The following is a 24,123-nucleotide window of genomic DNA, read 5'->3' as shown; positions in this document are numbered from 1 at the left end:
CTCCTGCCCAGCAGAGAGCCTGGCTCACAGTAGTGCTTGTTAAAAGTTAGTTAAATGAATTAATAAAAAATAGACTTCTACCAAATCAAAGTGTTTTTCCCCCTAGGATATATATGGGTGTTAATGGAATTTACAATTTATGGCATCAAGCAATTTCCTTCCAATTAGGGAGCAAGTGGAGGAGAGAGATGAGAAACGTATCTCATTTGGGGTCTACACATCACTTCCCTTCTAGCAACTTTAAATGAATTCCAGAGGATGGCTGGGAAGCATATATTAAACTATTAGTACCTAGAACATCCACTTAAACGAGTACTGGTAGGAAAAATTTCATTTTCATTAAGGCTTGAGTTTGTTGTGACACACACTTCATCGATTGGCTTCGCTTTGCATTAAAAGCCTTTACGTTGCTCATCTTCTGTACAGAAATTATGTTATGATTCGGTTTGGGAAAGGTGCTTAGTGAAGTAATCTTTTTCAGAGGGTTCTTTCCAAGGGCCATACCAGCAGCAGGAGCCCCTCCCGGCCCAGCTCTGTGCCACTTGGCCGGCTACACTCCCAGGCCGGGTTGGCCTGGCCCCTTAAACAAGCTGAAATTTTTCTTCAGTAACCTTTTAACTCTTTCTTAGGACCGCCTCCCCCCTGTCTCCTGACTGAAAGAAGTTGGGGCTCAGAATTTTTCCTTCTGTGTAAGAGGCCCGTGCTCGGCCGGTCCCAGCCCAGGCACTCATTCCCAGCCGCGGCGGGCGCCCGGCTCTGGAAGAAGCGGTGAGCAATGGCGGGGAAGACCGTGCTGCAAAACCACCTCTCCGGAGAGCAAGCCCGAAAGGCGTCGCTGCGCACTCCCGGAAGCCGGCGCAGTCCCGGCCCGGGCCGCCAGGCCAGGACGAGCCTACCGAGGGAGGCAGGGCCTCGAGCCGGCCCGGAGACCTGGCTGCTGTCCGCGGGCCGGCCGGCCTGCCGGCCGCGGGTCTCTGAGCTGGCTCCCGCGCGGCCGGGGGAGGGGGACAAGGGGCGCTGCTGCCGGACTGCGAAGCCGCGGGGACTGCAGCGTGGCCGGCGAGGCGCCAAGGCGCAGGCCCACCGCCACCGGTCTGCCCGGGCTGGCTGCTCCGTGACCGCTCCCAGGCTGCAGGGCAGCTTCAGAGTGGGCTGGGCGCACCCCAGGACCCGAGGGGAAACCTGACGTAACGGGCGAGGTCTTCCCGTGCTCCGCGGTGATTTCCTCCCTGAAATCTAACGGTGGTAGCGGCCACGCTGAACTCCTGCCTCTGTCGCGAAGACCCGCTCTCAGGCCCGCACCTCGGCCTGCTGCCACCTCCACCCCCCTCCCCACACGACGTTTGGTGCCTCAAACTGTGTACAGCCGGGTGTCTCGTGTCCACTTAGGGTGTGCTTCACTTTGTGCAACTTGTAAAAGAAAATCTAGATTAATATCAAAGAGAAAGCAGAGTTAATCATTCTCCACAGGTGAAGTCCAAGTACCGTTCTTCTTAAGGCAAGCTTATGTGCGATATTATTAGCATTTGTTATTATGGCTAAAGTCCTACCTGTGTATAATTATTAACAGTTTTCAAAGGCTTACACTCTCATGATCTCATTCATTCCCCACGCCAGCCTTACAAAAAAAAAAAATTTTTTTTTTTTTTTTGTACAAGGTCTGTCTTATTCCCATCATACGGTGAGCTCACTGAAGCTCAGAGCTGGGCCACACCCCTGAGATTGGGAGGGTCTCTACTGTCTCCAGGTTCCACTCCCAGCTCCTGCCACTAGGCCACATCCAAAAACAGCGCTCTGGTCCCAGGACTGCTCAGAGGAAGGAACACCTGCTGGCCGGGGTTTTCAGGGTTTAAAAACGAAGTATGTGTGTGGACCTAAGGGAAGCACACACAGAAACACTGCCCAGGTATCAGCACCGGAGACCACTCTAGCCAGCCCCCAGGAACTTCCACCATCCGGACCCGGCAGACCGTGGCTGCCCAGGGAAGGGACCCCACTGCTGCTCTTGGTGCTGGCGCTGGCTTGCCATGCTGGGCTGGACACTAAGGACACGCTCACCACCCTGTTCATAAATCTTAGGACCTGTGGGGCTGCCTCTCTGCTCAGGGCACCTGAAGCCATCTGGTGTTGCTAAGATATTAACTGACTCGTAATTTTTTGGTTTTTAACAAGTCCCTTAGAACTGCACATGAACAAAATGCCATGGCCTGTGCTCAGCTCTGTATCTGTGGACTCATCACCTATCGCAAGGTCTAGCTCGCTACCCTTCACGCTTTCACAGAGCCATCTTACAGGAAGGATCTGCCAAGGGCTCCAACTTTTCCCTTTTAAAAAAATCCAAAGGTAAATACAACGATTTATAATAACATTTTATCAAACAGGATGAGAAAAGAAAAAGTGCCTAAGAGAAATGACTTCATCACGAATGGCATCTACCATTTATAAGATGAGAATACAGAAAACATCTCAATAAGAGGGGGTGGCAGCCCAGCCAGTCCCTGCTCACTCATTGTTAGAAATACTGTTCTCCCCTCCACTGATAGTATCACAAGGCATTTTAGCCATAGATAAAACATGCAATTTCCCGGATTCTTCGCTTTAAGTTAGGAAGAACAGACCACCAGGGAGGGGCTTTTATAGCTTGAATACGCTTTTCATTGCAGGATAAAAGCAATGACTGCCACGTTGGTGGTGTGGAACCACACTGATGAAGCACTGGAACGAAAGCACCGGTCCGGACAGCCAGGATCAGGCTGCTGTGCTGGCCGGTGCAGTCCACCAGGTCACTGTGAGGTAGGGGACGACCCAGGGGGATGCACGGCATGGGAGGGGGGCATGGTGCAGGTGGGGGATGATGCAGGGGGATGCAGGACATGGGGGGGCACAGTGTGGGGGATTACAGCATGGGGACCATGGCATGGGGGACACGGTGCAGTGGGGTATGGCATGGGGGACCACAGTGCAGAGGGAACATGGGGGGTGTGGGGTGGGGGTAGGCACGGGGGCATAGCATGGAGGGAACACGGCACAAGGGGCCATGTTAGGGTGAAGGGGGACTACAGTGTGGACCATGGAGGGTATACAGCAGGAAGGCTGTAGAGTTGACTATGACTCATGGGAACCCCATGTGTGTCAGAGTAGAACTGTGTTCCATAGGGTTTTCAGTGGCTGATTTTTTGGGAAGTCATCACCAGGCCTTTCTTCCAAGGTGCCTCTGGATGAACTGGAACAACCAGTCTTTCAGTTAGCAGTCAAGAACTTTAACTGTTAACCATTTGGACCACTCAGGGACTCTTTCTCTTTAGGGAAGTGGTATATCCAGGAAAATCTACAAACATTAAGTGTCTCTGGTACACAGTATTATGTAAGGGATTCTGTGTGTGTCTCCTTCCACTCCTAAGGTGCTTATGAGTTTGAAGTCATGGTCTCTGGGCCATCTAACTTTTCCTAGTACTATCTGGAACAGAGCTTTGCGACACATTGAATTGCCTATTGTTTACTTAAAAATACTTAGTCCTTGGACCAAAAGCAAAGAAGTTTCCGGGATAAACTGAACGCTTCGAAGGTCAGCGGAGCAAGGGCAGGGGTTTGGGGACTATGGCTTAAGGGGACTCCTAAGTCAATTGGCATAATAAACTCTATTATGATAACATTCTGTATCCCACATAGAAGTGTGGCGTCTGGGGTCTTAAATGCTAACAAGCGGCCATCTAAGATGCATCAATTGGTCTCAACCCATTTGGATCAAAGGAGAATGAAGAACACCAAGGTCACACGATAACTATGAGCCCGAGACAGAAAGGGCCACATGAACTAGAGCCTTACATCATCCTGAAACCAGAAGGACTAGATGGTGCCCGGCCACAACTGATGACTGCCCTGACAGGGAACACAACAGAGAACTCTTGAGGGAGCAGGAGAACAGTGGGATGAAGAACCCAAATTCTCATAAAAAGACCAGACTTAATGGTCTGACTGAGACTAGAAGAATCCCAGCGGTCATGGTCCCCAAACCTTCTGTTGGCCCAGGACAGGAACCATTCCCGAAGACTACTCATTAGACATGGAAGGGACTGGACAATGGGCTGGAGAGAGATGCTGATGAAGAGTGAGCTACTTGTATCAGGTGGACACTTGAGACTGTATTGGCATCTCCTGTCTGGAGGGGAGATGGGAGGGTAGAGAGGGTTAGAAACTGGCAAAAGGGTCACGAAAGGAGAGACTGGAAGAAGGGAGCGGGCTGACTCATTAGGGGGAGAGTAAATGGGAGTATGTAGTAAGGTGTGTATAAGCTTACATGTGACAGACTGACTTGATTTGTAAACTTTCACTTAAAGCACAATAAAAATTACTTAAAAAAAAATACTTAGTCCTTACCCTACACGAAGGCTCCAGTTTGAGTGAAGAGGGGCTTAAGGACCACTGGGAACTAAGCCTCATTCACGCTGACTGTGATTGTCACCATACCCAAGAGGCAGTTCCACCATGCACTGACGTGTGTGGGTGCACCTGACCCCCCTGGAACAAAGCTCCCTCCATGTACCAACAGCTACCTCACACAGCAGCAAGAACATTCCTTGTGATGGCAAGGGTAGAGGGGATGGTGTTTAAGTGCACACTGTAGGTCCTGGCAGGTACTGACTGAGCACAAACAGCAGCAGCCTCTAGGGAGAGCTCTTCCTACCCAATGACTGGAATGCTTGTGGTCAGGTGCTGGGAGCCAGAGGGCGGGAGGACGAGGGAGTGTTGCCTGTACTGTGGTCAGTGCACTTTCCATCGGTAGGGAAACTTTACAGCCCTGTTTGTCCCTTAGTGGAGGAATAGTCTACTCGTGGGCTATTTAATTAACTACTGAGTTAGGTTCCTATCTGCCCCTAGAGTATTAAATGAGAAAAGCAAGTGACAGAATAATGTATGGTGAACGATCACATTTTTGTGAGGACGACACTTGTTTGGAGGTGATGTGCTGTGTGCTCCTGTGTACGTGGAAGGAGCAGAGTGATGCCCCAGGAGAGGCGAGATGGAAAGAGGGTGTGAGAGAGCTTACCTTTCCTTATTCACCTTTCACTGGTTCCAGTGGACACATATTACTTTTACCAGTGAAAAATTTTATCAAGAGAAAAGGTATTAATGTGATTTTCAGCTTCTGACTCATATAGCCAACCATCTCCTTCTCATATGTATCAGAACACCCAAGCTCTCCCAGAAAGAACTGAGATTGCCCCTCCCCCGGCTCTCCCACCATTTCCTACTTCAGTGAGCAGCGGTCCTACCCACCTCACTGTCTCTGCATTTACTGCCTTCTCCTACAAACTTCACCTTGACCTCTGTCTCTGACCTTCACTAAAAACCAAAAACCAAACCTAGTGCTGTCGAGTCAATTCCGACTCGCAGTGACCCTATAGGACAGAGTAGAACTGCCCCACAGAGTTTCCAAGGAGCGCCTGGCGGATTCAAACTGCCAACCCTTTGGTTAGCAGCCGTGGCACTTAACCACTATGCCACCAGGGTTTCCACCTTCACTAGGACCTGCCAATTTCACCTCCTCCATAACTCATTCACTGATATACATCTCTGCCACCTCCCCTAGTCTGCACTCCCATCACTCCCTTTGGACTGCCACAAGGCCTACCAGCTGGCTACCCTGCCACTGTGGACTGCACTCTGCTCCTCAGGCACAGAGTCCCCACAGTGTCATCTCCTTGCAGGGTGGGGCCAGCAGCCTGAGCTGCCTGCTGCTCCTTGCCAAGGTCTGGCCTGCTCCAGCTCATCTCCCCACTGTGTCTCGTTTGCCCTCTCTTTTCTGGTCTCTTCCCACAATTCATTCCTCCTGCCCCCACTGTGTTTAGGGAGTCTTCCAGGACCTCCCCTACAAGGTGAGGTTCCTGATTATTGGCTCATAGAGCACTTGGCATGCTGCGGTTTTATGCTTGTTTATATACTTATTTGCTTAATGTCTTTCTATATAGACTGTGGGAGTCCCTGGGTGGTAACACGCTCGGCTGCTAACCAAAAGGTTGGAGGTTTGAGTCCACCTGTAGATACCTTAGAGGAAAGGCCTGGAGATCTACTTCTGAAAAACCAGGCATTGAAAACCCAATGGATTAGACATAATCAAATACCTTTTGGGATTGATTTTCTGGGTTTGAAGGCTTAGGACCATAGTCTCATGGAACAACTCAATCAATTGGCATAATTACAGTTCATAAAGTTGATGAGTAGTGTCTGGGGTTTTAAAAGCTAATGAGTGGCCATTCAAGATACAACTGTCAGTCTCTACTCGTCTGGAGCAAAAGAGAAAGAAGGAAACCAAAGATTCAAAGAAGGAACTGGCCTATAGGCCTAAATGTCTAAACAGACCATGGCCTCATCTACCCTGAGGCCAGAAGAACTAGATGGGACCCAGCTACCACTACCGACTATTCTGATCAGAGCTACAATAGATAGATCCTGATAGAATGGGAGAAAAATGTGGGACAGAACCTCCAGTTCCTTAAAAGAAGAAAAAAAAAAAAAAAAGACTTAATGGATCAGTTGAGACTAGAGGACTTCTCGAGACTACTGCCCTGAGGTACTCTTAAAACCTTGAACTGAAACTAGCCCGAGATCACCTTTTAGCTAAATAACAGATTGGCCCACAAAATAAAGAATATCACCCGTGAATACCGTGCTCCTTTAAAAAATCACATATATGAGACCAAGTGTTCAACAATTACTTTAAAACAAAGATGAGGAAATAACGGGACAGGGAAACTACATTAATGGAAATGGAACAACCAGAATAGAAATAATGAGAATATTCACGCATTGTGAAGACTGTAACCAATGTCACTGAACAACTTGTGTAGAAATTGTTGAATGGAAACCTAAACTGTGTGTGAAACTTCACTGAAAACACAATAAAATATTATTAAAAGGGAGAAAGAAAGAAAACCTTATGGAGAACAGTTCTATTCTGACACACATGCGGCCGCCATGAACTGGAGTCAATTCCATGACAGCTGGCGGGTGTGACAAACTGTAAGCTTCAAGAGACAAGGGACCACTTCTGATTTGTTCCTTACTGTATCCAATGTCTGAGATGGAGTAGGTACTCAAAAATTTTTGATGAATAAATGAGTAAATGCATTTAAATGAATAAGGTATTTAATGAAATATAAATGCCATCTCCAACAAGATGACTACCCACCTCGGACACTGCAAATGGAGTTTGCTTGAGTTCTGGAACCCAGTTCATCCAGCCTCACTGGGCCGGTCAGGTCAGAGGCACAAGCACCAGAGGCCACACACAAAAGGGGCTTTTGAAGCAAGAGGACACTTCGTTCAACACAAACCATACGACCTGCCAACACAGACAGTTAAGATTACTATAGAGCTGAAGAAAAGCAGCTTCTCCTGAGGAACAGCCATCACCTTTGCCAGCTTCCGATGTGCCATATGGAAGAAGTGTGCAGGCATGGGGCAGGCCTGCTCCCTCCAAAGCCAGGTTCTGTTAGCACAGCCCAGGGTGGGTTTTACGGTATGTGAAGCATAGCTCAATAAGAAAAAATACAATTCAGAAAGGCTTTTACTTTGATTCCTTAAAGAATGGACTGGCTGACCTAAGCTTATGCACTTATATATTGTAGCTTTGTGTTTGTTTTAAAGATTGATCTTTTAGGCAATAACTTCAGGGGCTTCTGCACCTTTCAAGCATGGCCCCCAATCAGACAGTTCTTGAGTGAAAGGGGGCATCCCTCACAGTGGGTGTCAACTCCACAGAGGGTGCTCGTCCTGCTAAGGTGACTGGTTCTAACTCCCAGCCATGACAGGGGCCAATGGAAGCCAAGGCTGCTTCTGCAGCCCTCGTCTGCCCAAAAGGCTGTGGCCACGACCGGCTTCGTGGAGGTACCAGCAACTCTAGAGTTAAGACAGTGGCATGCAGGATCAACAAGTCATTTTATGGGCATCTATCACTGCCATTGGACCAGAACTGTCAAGAAGAAAAAAAGCATACCCTGGTCTCGCAGAGCGTCTCTGAAGAGGATGCTGTGAGGGGCAGCCACAGTGAGCGCTTCCAGGACTTCTGGGCCCAGCACACACGAGGAGGTCACATAGACGGGCACTGTTTTGGGGAGGCTAGAGTGACTCTCATTATTCCCCTGCAGGGTGACATCAGTCACCATCAGCAAGATCTCCTTTTGCTCCACAGAAAGGAAACTTCTGACCTGCAATTTTAAAACATGGTAAAGACCATTAACTTAATAGCTTTCCTTACGACAAAAAAATTAATGCAAAAATCTTAGATCATTATTATTAACACTACAATTTTAGAAGCATTTAAACAAATACAGTGCTTCTAAAACACAAAATAAACTCGCATGTCCAGTCATCAGCCTACACTGATGAACACAGAGGTACCACAGGGCACCATGGGCTCAGTCCTACAACCCTTATGGGACATCCAATCCCACCCTGCCCTGGCACCACTCTGTATGTCTAGTTCAAATGTAACCTCTTGTTTTGAAGACTTCTGGCCTACCTAAGTGGAATTAATTGCTGTCTTCCTCCTCATCTCATGCTTATATACCTAGAATGGTCATTACCACATTGCTTTATAATAGTGCACAGGCATTCTTCTCTCCTGCTGGGTGTGCTTTTCCTGAGTGTTAGGAATATATCATACTCACCTCCAGATTTTGTACAGTGCCATGGTATAAAGCAGATGTCATATATTTATTGTAACACTTTGTTTATTCATTTTTCTTTTATTTTATTATGGTTTCCTTTCTTTTTCTTTTTGTTTAATTTGCAAAAGGTATAATTTTAATGTCTTTTTGTGAAAATGATATTCTACTCTTCCTCTTGGGCAGGGCTTAGGATTCAGTAGAAGCAAATGGGGCCAAGAATTTGCCTGGCAAGACCCACAGGGTCAGTAGGGGCAGGGCCTGAGGGTTTGGCTAGCATGCTGGGTGGCCAAGGCTGAGGTTTCAGTTGGTGTGGCTGGCATGGATGCATGGTCAGGCTGAGGATTCCATGTGGCTGGCTAGAAGGGCTGGGCAGAGAAGGTGACCTACACGGTCAGGAGCTGTGGGGTTGGGGCAAAGGAAGCACTCACAGGGTCCGGTAGGGCTGAGGGGGCAGCTTGCATGGTTTGAGGCTGAGTACATACAGGAAGTTTGAGCAAGTGAGAAGACATATTGAGGAAAGTGGGAACTAGGTTTTGCACTGTCGGAGAAGGGAGTTACAAATATGAAAATGGAAAAACCTAGAGTAAACTCTGTGGTAACAGCCTAGAATTGTAGGTATCAGAGTGAAATAAAGATTTTAGATAGTTAGGTAGATAGACAGGAACACAGAAATAGATACAAATATATGTGTGAGTGTATGAGACAAATATATTATTTCCCATTCCTGGATATATACCCAAGAGACTTGGAAGCAGTGACACAAACAGACACATGTACACCAGTGTTAATCACAGCAGTATTCACAGTAGCCAAAAGGTGAAGATAATCTGAATGTCTATCAACAGATGAATGAATAAACAAAATGTGGTATATTCATACATGGAATATTATTCAGCCATAATGAGGAATGAAGTCCTGATACATGCTACTACATGGATGAAACTTGAAAATATGCTGAGTGAAATAAGTCAGTCACAAAAGGCCACATATCGTATGATCCCACTTACATGAAATATCTAGAATGGGCAAATGTATAGAGACCCAAGTTTATTAACTGTTACCAGTGGCAGGTGGGAAGAGAGAAGGGGGAATCATTCCTTAGGGGGTACTGAGTTTCTTTTAAGGGTAATGGAAAAATCTGGAAATGAGTAGTGGTGATAATTGTACAACATGATGAAAGTAAACAAGGTCACTGAATTGTACATGTAAAACATGTCGAAATGGCAAAGGTTTTGCTATACATATTTTTACCACAACAAAGCAATTTTTATTGCAGAATAAAATAATACTAATAAACCTTCAGTGTCCATAAGTAAGTCTTCTGGAACACAGCCCCACCCTTTTGTGGATGAGTGACATGGCAGCTTTTGGACTGTGACATAGAGTTGAGGAGCTGTGACAGAAATCAGGCAGCTCACAAAGCCTGGAATGCTCACTCTGGGCCCTTTATCGACACCATCTGCCATCCTCCCTCTACATGAAGGATAGGCTGATACAGTAAATGTGTGATTAGCCAGGGTTAGCAATGTTTATATACATGCAACTCAGCAGCCACTTCATTGGAGGTTAAGAAGCATATTCCTTCCATCATTCTATAACTGTTTGACCACCCATGGATGATCGGAGAAATGCAGAGAAATTGTTGACAATGTATGAACAACAGAAGTCCGCTCTGGACAACTTCAGCAGAAAACGGCTCTGAGGCTGTCGCCTGAATCATGACTCTATATGAAGTGTGCACATTCTTTAGAGAGCTGTATTAAGCGTGATGAGATGAAATGATGTGAAATCCAGGACTTGCTTTAAAATTCTTCAGCCACAAAGAGAAAAATGGGGGTGGGAGGGTGGGGTTAGTGTACAATCTTGATAACCAGGTATAAAAAAAAAAAATTTTTTTTTTTTTTTTTGGTATAGCATGGTTAAAATATAGTCCTGGGTGACTCTCCTGTCCCTCTGTATTCCAGAGATGGACTGGGGCATCTGACTGGCCTGTGCAGCCCATCTTTCCAGGCTCCAGCTTCCTGCCTTCTTCCAAGACCCCCAGTAGGTGTTCCCTTCAAAGAGCACTGGTGTGTGATGCTGGCTGTCAGCAGGGCCATACTGACCCCAACACCTGTCTTAGGCACACACACCCAGGAGGCTTCTGTGAGGTACTAATTCTTTCTACATCACCATAGATGTGGCCCATTAGTAGGGGAGATTAAAAAATAAAAGGATTTTAAAACCAGGATGTTATATGTACCTCAGGACGCTCCTCAAGAAGTTAAGGGCCAGCAAAGGTTTCTGGCAGAATGTAGGTCATGTGTTCAGCTTGCCAAGACCATCTTTTTTTTTCTCACCTACTCCTAGCTGATCTATTGAGTAGCAAGGAGGCAAAGGAGAAGCTCATCTTGGCTGCAGAACCCTAGAACTGTGCAGGACCTATCTGGGGACCGCAGGGCCCCCTCTGCAGTGCAGGGCCTATCTGGGGACTGTGGGGGCCCCTTTGCAGTGCAGGGCCTATCTGGGGACTGTGGGGGCCCCTTTGCAGTGCAGGGTTTACTTGGGGACCGTGGGGCCTCCTTTGCAGTGCAGGGCCATCTGGGGACCATAGGGCCCCTTTACATTGCAGGGCCTATCTGGGGACCGCGGGGCCCCTTTACTGTGCAGGGCCTATCTGGGGACCGTGGGGCCTCCTTTGCAGCATAGGGCCTACCTGGGGACTGTGGGGCTTCCTTTGCAGTGCAGGGACCTCAAAGTTCTAAGAAGTAGCTGAGCTCATCCTGAGATTTCCACATCCTCCCCACAAACAAGATGTCAGCTTCTCCTTCCTCTCTTTGACCTGTCTGTGTATCAGGAGAGAACTCAGTTTGCAACTGTTTTGGGGTTGTTGAAAAACTGGGCTGTTTTTCATCCCTATTACCCAGTACAGAGCTGGCAGTTGGCGGACACCCCATGCCTGCACAAGCAAAGGGTTAGTACCAATTTAGCAGTGAACTTGCTTAAATGGGCTGAAAAATGGTTTTCTGTTTTAGCACTCCATTAATTTCTAACAGGTTATCCTTTAATAAAACTATGGCATTTATACATTATAACATCTTTTGAGAGTGAGAGAGAGAGATTGGTTACCTGCAGTCTTTGGTAGATCACTCTGGCATAGAAGGTGCAGCGTGTGCCAAGACCACCAGCCTGGAGGGATGGGAAAGATGGGCCATGTCACACAGCACATACAGACACAGTGAAGGTGCTTGCAGAACTTGTTAAACACAAAGACATTACCTGGAGAATCTCCTTTAAGCAGTGGGAGACTGGAGGCTGGTAGAGCTTAGAAATTGGGTCTTCCTCAATTACATCAATTTGTCCCAGATTTGGATGAGCTGTGAGAAGGTAACAGAAGGTAGGAGGAGGCAGATCAGCTTGTACCTGTTTAAAAAGAAGGAAAAGGTAGACTGTGAATACATTTTTTAAAGACTCAAATACACTATTAAAATCTATATGTTAATATGTACATATGTGCTTATAGTTGCATGATATCTATGTGGAAGGCTGTAATCAGAAAGAGATGACACCGTTCATACCTCTGATGGAGGAGCCTGGTGGCTGCAACCAGGTGCCGGAACTCCTGTACTTCTGAGTTTATTACCAATTCAAAATTTTATTTTAGAAATCTACTTTTCAGACTATGCTGAGGAAATCATTTAGAAACTACTTCCTCTTAAATGATCCAGACGTGGTCACTTTTGACAGCTAACATGCTGGGCTGGCAGGGACAGTAACAGCTTTGTATGTGCTGATAAGTCAGCTGGTGCCTGAACAAGGCAGTCCCCAGGGTCAGCTTTGGGAGGAAGCTCTGGCCCAGAGCACTGCTGACCTCCATGCTGGGTAAGGCTCAGGGCAGAGATGGGAGGACATATTTTAACCAGCCACTTCTGCTACTTGCAGGCAACTACCACAAACAATTTGTTGAGGCAGGGAAATGGGAATTCCTGGCTAACCTGTGCCTATAAGACAATCTATTGATTTTATTTAGTCAGCTTATGAGAGTTTCTACTGTAATTGGTCACTGAGTGTTGGGTTTTGTGAGTAACTGGACGGTGGCAAGAAAAGTGGTCTGTGTCTTGCTTTAGCAGAATTCTAAGACCCTCCTTGTTTTGACGGTGTATGGTGACTGTGGGTTTAACACTTCATCATAAGTTAACGTCAAAAAAATCTGGCGTAGCAGAGCAGGTGCACAGGAAGAGTGTGGGCTTTGGAATAAGACAAGGCTGGATTCAAGCCCAGCTCTGGCTCACAGTCACGTGTTGCCACAGACAAAGGAATGAGCTGGACTTCGAGCTCCTTGAGGCTACCACGGGAACACACATCAACTGTGTAGGTGGTAGTGAAGACAGGAGAGGAGGGCAGGCCCCAGGTGTTGGCTTACCTCTTCACAGGGCTGACTTTGGCCAGGGGTTTTCAGAGGCATTACTGGAGGCCATATGGTGTCAATCAAACTAAATAGCCCCATTGTCCTAAAACAGAAAAGGTGGTAGCAAAGGTATTCATCATCAAACATCCCGTATTAAGTACCCTGTCATCGATAAGCTGAATCAGCCTATGCTGAGGAGGTCAATAAGCACCAGACCTGAACACTAGGGTCAACAGCAGCTCTGGTGGGGGGGCGGGGGGTTCAGGCGCAGCCCACAGACGGACAGCAGAAGATGTGTGGGCTGCTCACAAAATCATGAGGCATCTGCATGATGCAATGTTATACAGCTGTCAAAATTGGTTTCTGGAAGATATTTAAGGGCACAGAAAGATGTTTATGATACCTGAGTGAAAAACAAAGCAACAAAATATCTCTCTCTCGATGTATATACCTACGTACACACATATATAAAAGGCCAAAGGAAAAAGAGAACAAGGTGGGAGGACTCATACTTCTGGGTTTTAAAACATATTATACAGCTACAGTAATCAAAACAGCCTGGTACTGGTATAACAATAGACACAGACCAATGGAATAGAATTGAGAGTCGAGAAATAAACCCACACATCTATGGTCAACTGATTTTTGACAAGGCTGCTAAGTCTATCTGATGATGAAAGAAGACTCTCTTCAATAAATGATGTTGAGAAAATTGCATTTCCACATGCAGAAAAATAAAATAGGATCCCTGCCCCGCACCATCCATAAAACAATTTCAAAATGGATTAAGGATCTAAATGTGAAAATGCAAATCATAAAATTCCTAGAAGAAAGTACAAGGGCAATGCTGCTGGGCCGAGCTTTTAACAATGGATTATTTAATATAATAATAAAAGCACAAAATGAGACCTCATAAAAATTAAAAATTTTGTTCATCAAAAGTCTTTACCAAAAAAGTGAAAAGATAAGTTACCGATGGGGAGAATATCTTCAAAAACCATATATCTGATGAGAACCTAAATACCAAAATATATATAAAACTTTGACAACCTAACAACAAAAAGACAACCTAATCATAAAAAGGGCAAAGGACATGAATAGACATTTCACCTAAGAGGACATTCAAATGAACACCAAACGAATGAAAAGCTGCTTAATGTCATTAGCTATCAGAGAAATGCAAATCAAAACCATAACGAGATACCATTTCACTCCCAATAGGATGGTTCAGTTTAAAAAAAAAAAAGAAAGAAAATGACAAATGTTGGCGAGAATGTGAGGACACTGGAACCCTATCCATTGCTGGTGGGAATGCAAAAAGTTACAGCCTTTGTGGAAAACATTGCGGGAGTACCTCAAAAAACTCCAAATAGAACCACCATATGAACCATACCCAAAAGACTTGAAAGCAGAGACTCAAAACAGATACTTGCTCATTGCAGCACTATTCACAATAGCTGAAAGGTAGAAACAACCTAAATGCCCATCAGCAGATGAATACCCAAAAACCTCAGATGAATAGATAAACAAAATGTGGTACATACATACAATGGAATACGAACTACTCAGACTGTAACAGAAGTGGAGCCTGGATACATGCTACAATGTGGAGCTTGAAGACATTATGCTGAGTGAAATAAGTCAATTACAAAAGTACAAATATTGTATGACCTAGCTTATGTAAAAAGACATGAACAGACAAAATGTATAGAGACCAAAATTTATTAGTGGTTACCAGGGGCAGGAGGGAGGGGGAAAAAGGGAATTGTTATTCCTCATGGAGTACTCAGTTTCGGTTTACTGTGATGGAAAATTATACTGATTAAGGGTAGGGTTGCAGTTGTATAATAGATAAATTTACAATAATGACAAAAAAAAAAAAAAAAGAGTAGCTGCTGAGGCTGCTTATGTACAACCAAACACCTCATAGTATTTGGTTCCTTGGTTTTGAAGTTTAGGGTCATAGTTTCATGGGACATCCTAGTTAATTGGCTGAACAACATGTTTAGCGCTTTTGGTCTACTTCCTAGATTATTGCATAGTGCCTAGGTCCTTAATAGCTTGCGGTCAACCATTCAAGGTACAACAATTGGTCTCTATTTGCCTGGAGCAACAGAGGAAGGAGAGTCAGGAACAGGAGGAGGAAATGGAATGCATGGCTAATTGCCTCCGTAAAAAAATGACTCCTTTACCATGAGACCAGAACGGGATGGTGCTCAGCTACCATTACTGAATGATTCGATCAGAGATTCTATAGAAAAAACTGATCAAGAGGGAGAAAATGCAAAACAGAATTTCAGCTTTGCATAGAATCCAGTCTTTCTGGAGCCATGAAGGCTAGATGAACCCCTGAAACTATTGTACTAAGATAATCTTTAAATCTTAAACCAAAAATATTCCTTTAAGTCTTCTTGAAACCAAACAAGAGTTTAGCTTAACTGGTAAAGAACGTCTGCCTTAAACATTGTGCTCTTTTAAGAACTGTCTATATGGGATCGAACCAACAACAGCTACTTAAAGATTAGATAGGAAACTTAGGGGGCAGTGAGTTTATGTCAATGGAGAAGGAACAACTCAGAAAAGGAGAGTGAGAATGGTTGTACAACTCGAAGAATGTAATCGGCGTCACTGAATTGTATATGTAGAAACTTGAATTGCTATATGTTCTGCTGTGTATATTCTCAATGACACGAAACTAAATTATAAGAAATGAAAATAGAGAATATTTATAATAAAAGCTTCTTAGATTTTGCATTAACTTTCAATATGGTAGTACATAATATGCCATTTAGTTTTGAAAACAAGTTTGTGAGCTTAATATTTAATGTTACATAGTCTTATCCTTTTAAATACATACACAGCAAACTCAGTTAATAGGCATAACACAGTTCATAAGGCATATGTTCCACATCCCAAAGTGGTGAGAAGTGTCAGGGGTCTTAAAAGCTTGTGAGCAGTCATCTAAGATACAACTATCGGCCTCTACTCGTCTGGAACAAAAGAGAAAGTGGGAAACCAAAGACTCAGAGAAGAAAGTAATCTACAGGACTAATAGTCTACACTAACCAAAGCCTCATCTACCTGAGACCAGAAGAACTAGATGCTGCCCGACTACCACTACTGACCATTCGGATCAGGGCCACAATAGATGGATCCTTATGGAATGGGAAAAAAATGTGTAGCAGAACTCAAATTCTTAAAAAGTACAGACTTACTGAATTGGTTAAACCTGGAGGACTCCCCAAGACTATTGCCATGAGATACTTTTTAAAACTTAAGTCGAAATTATTCCTTGAAGTCACCTTTTGGCTCATAGAATAAAGAATAACATCCATAAGTAATGAGCTTTGAAAAATTATCTATAGTAAAACAAATGGTCAAAAATTATTCTAAAGCAAAGATCAGAAGGTAAAGGGGTAGGGAAACTAGAGTACTGGAAATGGTACAACCAAAATGGAATGAATGAGAATGATGACGCATTGTGAAAAATGTAACCAGTATCACTGATTGATATGTGTAGAAATTGTTAAATGGGAACCTAATTTGCTGTGTACACTTTCACCTTAAACACAATAAAATATTATTTAAATAAATATTTATATTATAGGCACTCTTCTAGGTGGTTAGGATGTAGCAGTTAACAAAATTGAAAAACTCAGAAACTGTAAATTAGGGTTTTGGCATCGTAATACAGAGAAGTGAGCACTTTCCCTATCACTTGGCAGTTACATCAGTCGCAACAGATAACATGCAGGGCACAGTCCAGGGCAAACCTCAATAGGGTAATGTCATGCTGATGCATTTTCAGTAATTTGAGGGCTCCTGGTGGCACAATGGTTAAGAGCTCGGCTGCTAACTGAAAGATGGGTGGTTCAAATCCACCCGTTCTGCTTCTCTAAAAATTACAACCTTGGAAACCCTATGAGGCAGTTCTACTCGGTCCTATAGTGTCGCTATGAGTTGGAATTGTCTTGATAGCAATGGGTTTTTTTTGGTTTGGGGTAAAAATTAAGCACAAAAATGATAGGCAAAGGGAGAAATCATATGCTAAAAAAGGAACTGTCTCATGGCAATTTACTCTCGCTCCCTCCTTTTTTAATTTTTTGAGAAGTGCCTTGCAGAAGCTGTTTGTGTGAATGAAAGGAAAGGGCTGGGTGAGCAGGGACCAGCGGAGTCAGGAAAAGCCAAATGGGAAGGCTCTGGGGCAGCCGGCCTGACCACCAGCCATTTCCTCCCAATGCCAAGGCGCTGGGCCTTTCTGTAGTTCTCCCCTGTGTCTGTCAGCTTGCCCCTGCGCTGTCAGTCTTTCCTCCTGTGCCACCTTTGCAGAGAGGCTCTCAGGTCGCATATTCTGTCCACAATGGCCCTCAGCCAACTTCCTGACCCTTGGCCAGCCACTGTCTGTGTCTCTGTTTCAGTGCTAGGGTGCAAGCCCCCAAGGGCAGGTCCATCCTCCCCCAGCCCTGCTGTACCTCCTCTGCGCAGAGCAGGCCTTCCCACAGTAGGTGGTCAAGAGAACTGGTGAATGAGTGACTAATGCCAACACACTGTTGCAGACAACTAGGCATTAACTGAGCCCTGGTGACATGATGGAAACCCTTGTGGCATAGTGGTTAAGAGTTCAGCTGCTAACCAAAAGGTCAGCTGTTCTAACCCACCAAGCACTACTTGGAAACCCTATGGGGCATTTCTATCCTGTCCTGTAGGGTCACTATAACTTGGAATTGACTTGATGGCAATGAGTATTTTTTTTTTTTTTTTGCTTTTGGTGATGTGACAGTTAAGTGCTGGACTGCTAATCAAAATGTTGGCAGTTTGAACCCATTCATCGGCTCCACAGAAGAAAGACCTGGCGATCTGCTTCAGTAAAGATTACAGCTTAGGAAACCCTATGGGGCAATTCTACCCTGTCACATGGGGTCGCTACGAGTCAGAATCAGCTTCTCAGCACCTAACGACATTTACCTGCAGAAATCCAAACCAGCATGCTGGATGTGCTCTTTTCCCACTTGTAGTCCTAAGAAATGCTAGTTTACACTAATGCATATGCCCCTGGTCCTTTCCTTAGATCTGATTGCATTCCCAAGGAAGAGTTATGACCTTGTTTAACAAAGAAGTGGCCAGAATAGGCTTTGAAGTGAGGCAGACTCTGTCTCAGCTTTAACTCTGCCTTTTATAAACCTTGAAACCTTAAGTAAGTCACTAAGTTCCTTTGACTTCAGTCTCTCCTATAAAATAGGGAAAGATTAACTTGTTGGGGTTGTTGCAAGGAGTAAAAGAAATAACGCACCTACAGTATCTATTAGGGTTTCTACTTGCTCAGAATAAGTACTTAATACTTGTTGTTAGTTGTGGTTGAGTTGGCTCGAATTTATGGTGCCTGTCTTAGTTATCTAGTGCTGCTATAACAGAAATACCACAAGTGGATGGCTATAACAAAGAAAAATTTATTCTCTCACAGTCTAGGAAGCTAGAAGTCCAAATTCAGGGTGCCAGCTGCAGGGGAAGGCTTTCTCTCTCTGTCGGCACTGGGGGAAGGTCCTTGTCATAAATCTTCCCCTGGTCTAGGAGCATCTCTGCGTAGGGATCTAGAGTTCAAAGGATGTGCTCTGCTCCTGGGTCTTCTTGCTTGGTGTTAATGAGGTTCGCCTCCTCTCTGCTTGCTTCTTTTTTATATCTCAATAGAGATCGAACCAAGATACAACCTAATCCTGTAGATTGAGTCCTGCCTCATTAACATAACTGCCTCTAATCCTGCCTCATTACATCATAGAGGTTAGGATTTACAACACATAGGATAATCATATCAGATCACCAAATGGTGGACAGCCACACAATACTATGAATCATGGCCTTGCCAAGTTGACACACATTTTTGGGGGATGCAGTTCAATCTATAACAGTGACCTTATGTACAACAGAATGAACGCTGCCCAGTCCTGTGCCATCTTCACAATCATTGGTATGTTTGAGTCCATTGCTGCGGTTATTGTGCCAATCCATCTCATTGAGGATTTTTCCCTCATTTTCACTGACTCTCTACCAAACATGATGTCCTTTTTTAACAATTGGTCTTTCCTGATGATGTATCCAAAGTAAGTGAGCTGAAGTCTTGCCATCCTCACTTTGAAGGAGCATCCTGGTTGTATTTTTGTAAGACTGATTGTTCTGCTGTCGGTCTATGGTATTCAATATTCTTTGCCAACGCCACAATTTGAATACATCAATTCTTCTGTCTTCTTTTGTCATTGTCTGGGTTTTACATGCATATGAGGTGATTGAAAAGACCACAGCTTGGGTCTGAAACACCTTATCCATCAGAGTGACAGCTTCGCTTGTTAAGGAGGTCTTTTGGAGCCAATTAATATCGCTATTATTAAGGCTATTAACTCCTTTGCTCAAAAATCTCCCCAGTTCAAGCCATGATTTTAACCCCAGAGTTACTTCATGAATGAACAGAGAAAAATGAAGAGTATGATAAAAGATACCAAAACCAAACCCAGTGCAGTCGAGTCGATTCCAACTCATAGCGACCCTATAGGACAGAGTAGAACTGCCCCATAGAGTTTCCAAGGAGCGCCTGGCGGATTCGAACTGCCAACCCTTTTGTTAGCAGCCGTAGCACTTAACCACTATGCCACCAGGGTTTCGATGATAAAGATAAATGCTAACAATTCTCTTCTTTGTACAGAACAGAAAAACAAGCAACTCTTTCAAGATAGTGACAGAATGCTTATCAATTTTCCTAAAATTTTGGAGCTTCTCAAAATGTGTTCTGTGAAGTCTCATAATACTCCATGAAAACAGGTTTCTGTGGTCAATTAGGGTTGCTGTGTATGGCATATCTCCGGCTTGGCAGGACACTGTGTACTGCAGCATGTTACTGGGCCTGGAAAACACTGTATTAAAGAAGCCTGTAAGTCCTGTCAAACTTAATGTTTCCTCAGTTTATAACCGTGCAGCCCCTTTTAGTGTAAAAACTTTTAATATCCCGAAGGAACTAAAGTTCCCTGGAATTCTCTTTGAGGAATGCTGGACTACAGACATGTTGTTAGGTGCCGTCGAGTCAGTTCCGACTCATAGCGACCCTATAGGATAGAGTAGAACTGCTCCATAGAGTTTCCAAGGAGCAACTGGTGGATTTGAACTGCTGACCTTTTGGTTAGCCGCCAAGTTCTTAACCACTAGACCACCAGGACTACAGACACAGACTTAGAAAATTTTATTTGAATTTAACGGCTTTTATTTATTTAGAAGACACAAATGACTGGTTTTAAAAGTTAGGAAAGATTACACATTGATATTTTAATGCAGAGTCATAGATTAAGGATGACCACGCATTAAATAGCATGTTCAGCCTAATAAGAAATCAATTTCTGTACTGTCTTTAAAAACAGACACGGTTCAGATGGCTATTGTTATCCTGTGAACTAGCTCACGCATTTATTTAAATGACTCCAACCTTTGATTAGGACAGACTTGTGCTGGAGCTAACTTTTGGCTCAGTTAGCTTCAGCACTACAATTCATTCCTTACTATTCATTTTTGCATAAGGTTTCATTTTCTTACATAGAAAACACATTCTTTTTTTAAAAAGCAATCACTTTAAACTATTCACAACAGCCATAAGCTATCTTACAGGAGAGAGGCTCCAGTAAGTTTAATTGTATTTTTATTTTAAAAGAGATTTAAAAATAAATAAATGTTTAATTAAGACAGAAAACATTATGCTTATGATTAAAAATCTGATAACATGATTTTGCTACAATGAATTACCTGAGATTTACCTTAATTTGTAGATTCCGTAAAACAAATCTGTAGAAAATTGGGTTATTAAACTGTGATAACAAAAGTTTTCAGGTACTAAATAGTAAATTCTTTCACATTATTTCTGCATTTGGAAAGTGGAGCAGACAGGAGGGAAGGTAGACAAAACTACGGCTTTCTCTGCTTACTTATTAGTTCCCTGGGCTTTGCAGTCTTCAGAACTCTCTGACAACAGTTTCTGCCTGGACAAAGTCCCTCCAAAATAACATAGGCTAAGCAGGCTAATAGTCTTCGTAGGGAAAGCCACGCTTTGCTCCACATCTATCAGGATGTTACCTGATGCTTTAAGTAGCCATCTACAACTCAGCTGTACCTGAAGACACCCATGGGAAGGGAAGGACACTGGGGGCTGGAAGACTCCACTGTGGGGCTTTCCTAAACTCTCGTCTCAGGAAATCAAAAGCTTCTATAGCTACGCTTTTATTTACAGTATCTGATGCACTTTTTAAACAGAAAAATATCAACATTTATGCATGTATAAACTTACATTTGTCATGAAAAATGAATACCAAGTATTTGAGTGATGTGTCTAGGGGCTGGTGATATAATTTGTTAAAAGAATTATACTTCCCTTCTGCATGAGGCGTGACCCACTAGGAACATCTCAAGTTCTTTTTTTTTTTTTCTGCATGAGGCATGACCCACTAGGAACATCTCAAGTTCTTTACTATGCCATAGGGATGTAAACGGTATACATCCCATTTTAAAATTGAGATATACTTCACATACCATAATATTCACTCTTTTGAAGTGTACAATTAAATGTTTTTAGTATATTCACAGAGTTGTGCAACCATCAATTTAATTTCAGAACATTTTTTATGATCCCCAAAAGAAACCCCGAACCTGTTCTCAGTCACTCTACGTTTCCGTCTCCCCAGCCCTGGAAACCATAATCTACCTTCTGTGCGTGTGGGTTTGCCTGTTCTGGATGCTTCATATGAACAGACTCATGTAATGTGTGGTATGTATGGCCTTTTGTGTCTGGCCTCTTTCACCCAGCATAATGTTTTCCAGGTTCATTGACACTGTAGAATGTATCAAGACCCCATTCCCTTTTATGGCTGAACGATATTCCTTTGTATGGGTATACCACATTCATTTAGACATCCATCAGTTGATGGACATTTGGGTTGTTTCTACTTCTTAGCTATTATTAATAATGCTTATATGAACATGTGTGTATAAGTTTTTGTGTGGGCATACGTTTTCAATTCTCTTGGGTATACACCTATTATACGGGTATACACATAGAAAATCCCGTGTATGCCACAAGAAAGCTGACTGACATTTCACTGAGCATAATGTCCTTGAAATTCATCCATGTTGTGAGATGATTTGTCATTATTCTTTATCATTGCATAGCATTCCATTGTGTGTATGTACCATGGTTGGTTTACCCATTCATCCATTTATGGGTACTTAGGTAGTTTCCATCTTTTTGCTATTGTGAATAATGCTACAATGAATATGGGTGTGCATATGTCTGTTCGTGTCATGGATCTTATTTCTTTAGGGTATATACCTAGGACTGGGATTGCTGGATCATACAGTATTTCTATTTTTAGCTTTTTACGGAAGTACCATACCATTTTTCATAGTGGTTGTACCATTGTACACTCCCACCAGCAGTGAGTGTATAAGAGTTTCAATCTCACAGCTTCACCAACATTTGTTATTTTCTGTTTTTTGATTAGTGCCATTATTGTTGTGGTGAGATAGTAGTTTTGATTTGCATCTCTCTAATGGCTAATGATCATGAGCATTTCTTTATGTGTTTGTTAGCCACTTGAATGTCTTCTTTGGTGAAGTGTCTGTTCATATCCTTTGCCCATTTTTTTTTTTTTATATTGGATTATTTGTCTTTTTGTTGTTCAGGTGTTGAAGTTTTCTATACATTTTAGAGATTAGACCCCTGCTGGGTATGTTGTAGCAAAACATTTTTTTTCCAGTCTGTATGTTCTCTTTTGGAGAAGTCTTTTGATGAGCATAAGTGTTTAATTTTTAGGAGGTCTTATTTATCTAGTTCATCTTCTGCTGTTTGTGCATTTTTAATTATGTTTGGTATTCTATTTATGCCATGTCTTAGGGCCGCTAGCATTGCCTCTATTTTTAATTCCATGATATTTATAGTTGTAGGCTTTATCTTTAGGTCTTTGATCCATTTCGAGTTAGTTTTTGTGTACAATGTGAGGTACCTGTTTCATTTTTCTACAGATGTACATCCAGTGTTGACAGCACCATTTGTTAAAGAGGCTGTCTCTTCCTCATTTAATGGACTTTGGCCCTTTGTAGAAGATCAACTGTCCATAGGTGGATGGATTTATGACGGTGTTCTCAATTCTGTTCCATTGGTCTATGTATCTGTTGTTGTACCAGTATCAGGCTGTTCTGACTACTGTGGCTGTATAGTAGGTTCTCAGATCAGGTAGTGTGAGGCCTCCTATCTTGTTGTTCTTCTTCAATAATGCTTTACTTATCCAGGGCCTCTTTTCTTCCCATATAAAGTTGGTGATTAGTTTTTCCATCTCGTTAAAGAATGCTGTTGGTATTTGGATCAGGATTGTATTATATTTATAGTGTGCTTTAGTTTTTTTTTTTTTCTTTTGGGTAGTATTGACATTTTCACAATGTTAAGTGTTCCTATCCATGACCATAGTATGTTTTTCCATTTATGTAGGTCTATTTTGGTTTCTTGCAGTAGCGTTCGTAGTTTTCTTCATATAGGTCTTTTACGTTCCTGGTTAGATTTATTCCTAAGTATTTTATCTTTGGGGGTGGCTATTGTGAATGGTATTGTTTTCTTGATTTCCTTTTTGAAGTTCTCTTTGTCGGTGTAGAGAAATCCAACAAATTTTTGTATGCTGATACTGTATCCTGCTACTTTGCTTAATTCTTCTATCAATTTCAGTAGCTTTCTTGTGGAATATACGGGATTTTCTACGTATAAGGTCATATCACCTGTGAGTAGGGTTAGTTTTACCTCTTCCTTGTCAATTCAGATGCCTTTTATTTCTTTTTAATGGTAGTACCTTATGTAAAATATCAAAATCAGGAAACTGACATTGGTACAATGTGTGTGTAGATTTATGTCATTTTATCACATGAGCAGATTCATGTAATGACCATGGTAATCAAAATACAGAACTATTCCGTCACCACAGAGCCTCCCAGATGCTATCCATTAGTAAGCACACCCACCTCTCTCCCCACCATCCCTAACCTCTGGCAACCACTGAT

The 24,123-nt window shown here is 43.3% G+C and overlaps 1 protein-coding gene across 8 annotated transcripts in view; it reads right to left on the bottom strand.

Annotated features, from left to right (window-relative positions):
• Positions 1 to 24,123, bottom strand: part of SPIDR (scaffold protein involved in DNA repair) — a 780,587-nt gene that overhangs the window by 9,252 nt on the left and 747,212 nt on the right. For all 8 annotated transcript variants that reach the window (XR_007513227.1, XM_049853504.1, XM_049853503.1 and 5 more), the window contains 5 exons: positions 13,072 to 13,159; positions 11,928 to 12,071; positions 11,778 to 11,837; positions 7,997 to 8,207; positions 7,190 to 7,342 (listed from right to left, as the gene is read on the bottom strand). Coding sequence is in view for 7 of the 8 variants with exons in the window: in XM_049853504.1 (XP_049709461.1) it covers positions 7,190 to 7,342; positions 7,997 to 8,207; positions 11,778 to 11,837; positions 11,928 to 12,071; positions 13,072 to 13,159 (656 nt within the window). In the remaining variant the exon portion in view is untranslated. The remainder of the gene's footprint in view (positions 1 to 7,189; positions 7,343 to 7,996; positions 8,208 to 11,777; positions 11,838 to 11,927; positions 12,072 to 13,071; positions 13,160 to 24,123) is intronic.

This window comes from Elephas maximus, chromosome 15, assembly GCF_024166365.1.
Source record: "Elephas maximus indicus isolate mEleMax1 chromosome 15, mEleMax1 primary haplotype, whole genome shotgun sequence".
NCBI lineage: Eukaryota > Metazoa > Chordata > Mammalia > Proboscidea > Elephantidae > Elephas > Elephas maximus.
This window is presented reverse-complemented; position numbering and strand designations above follow the sequence as displayed.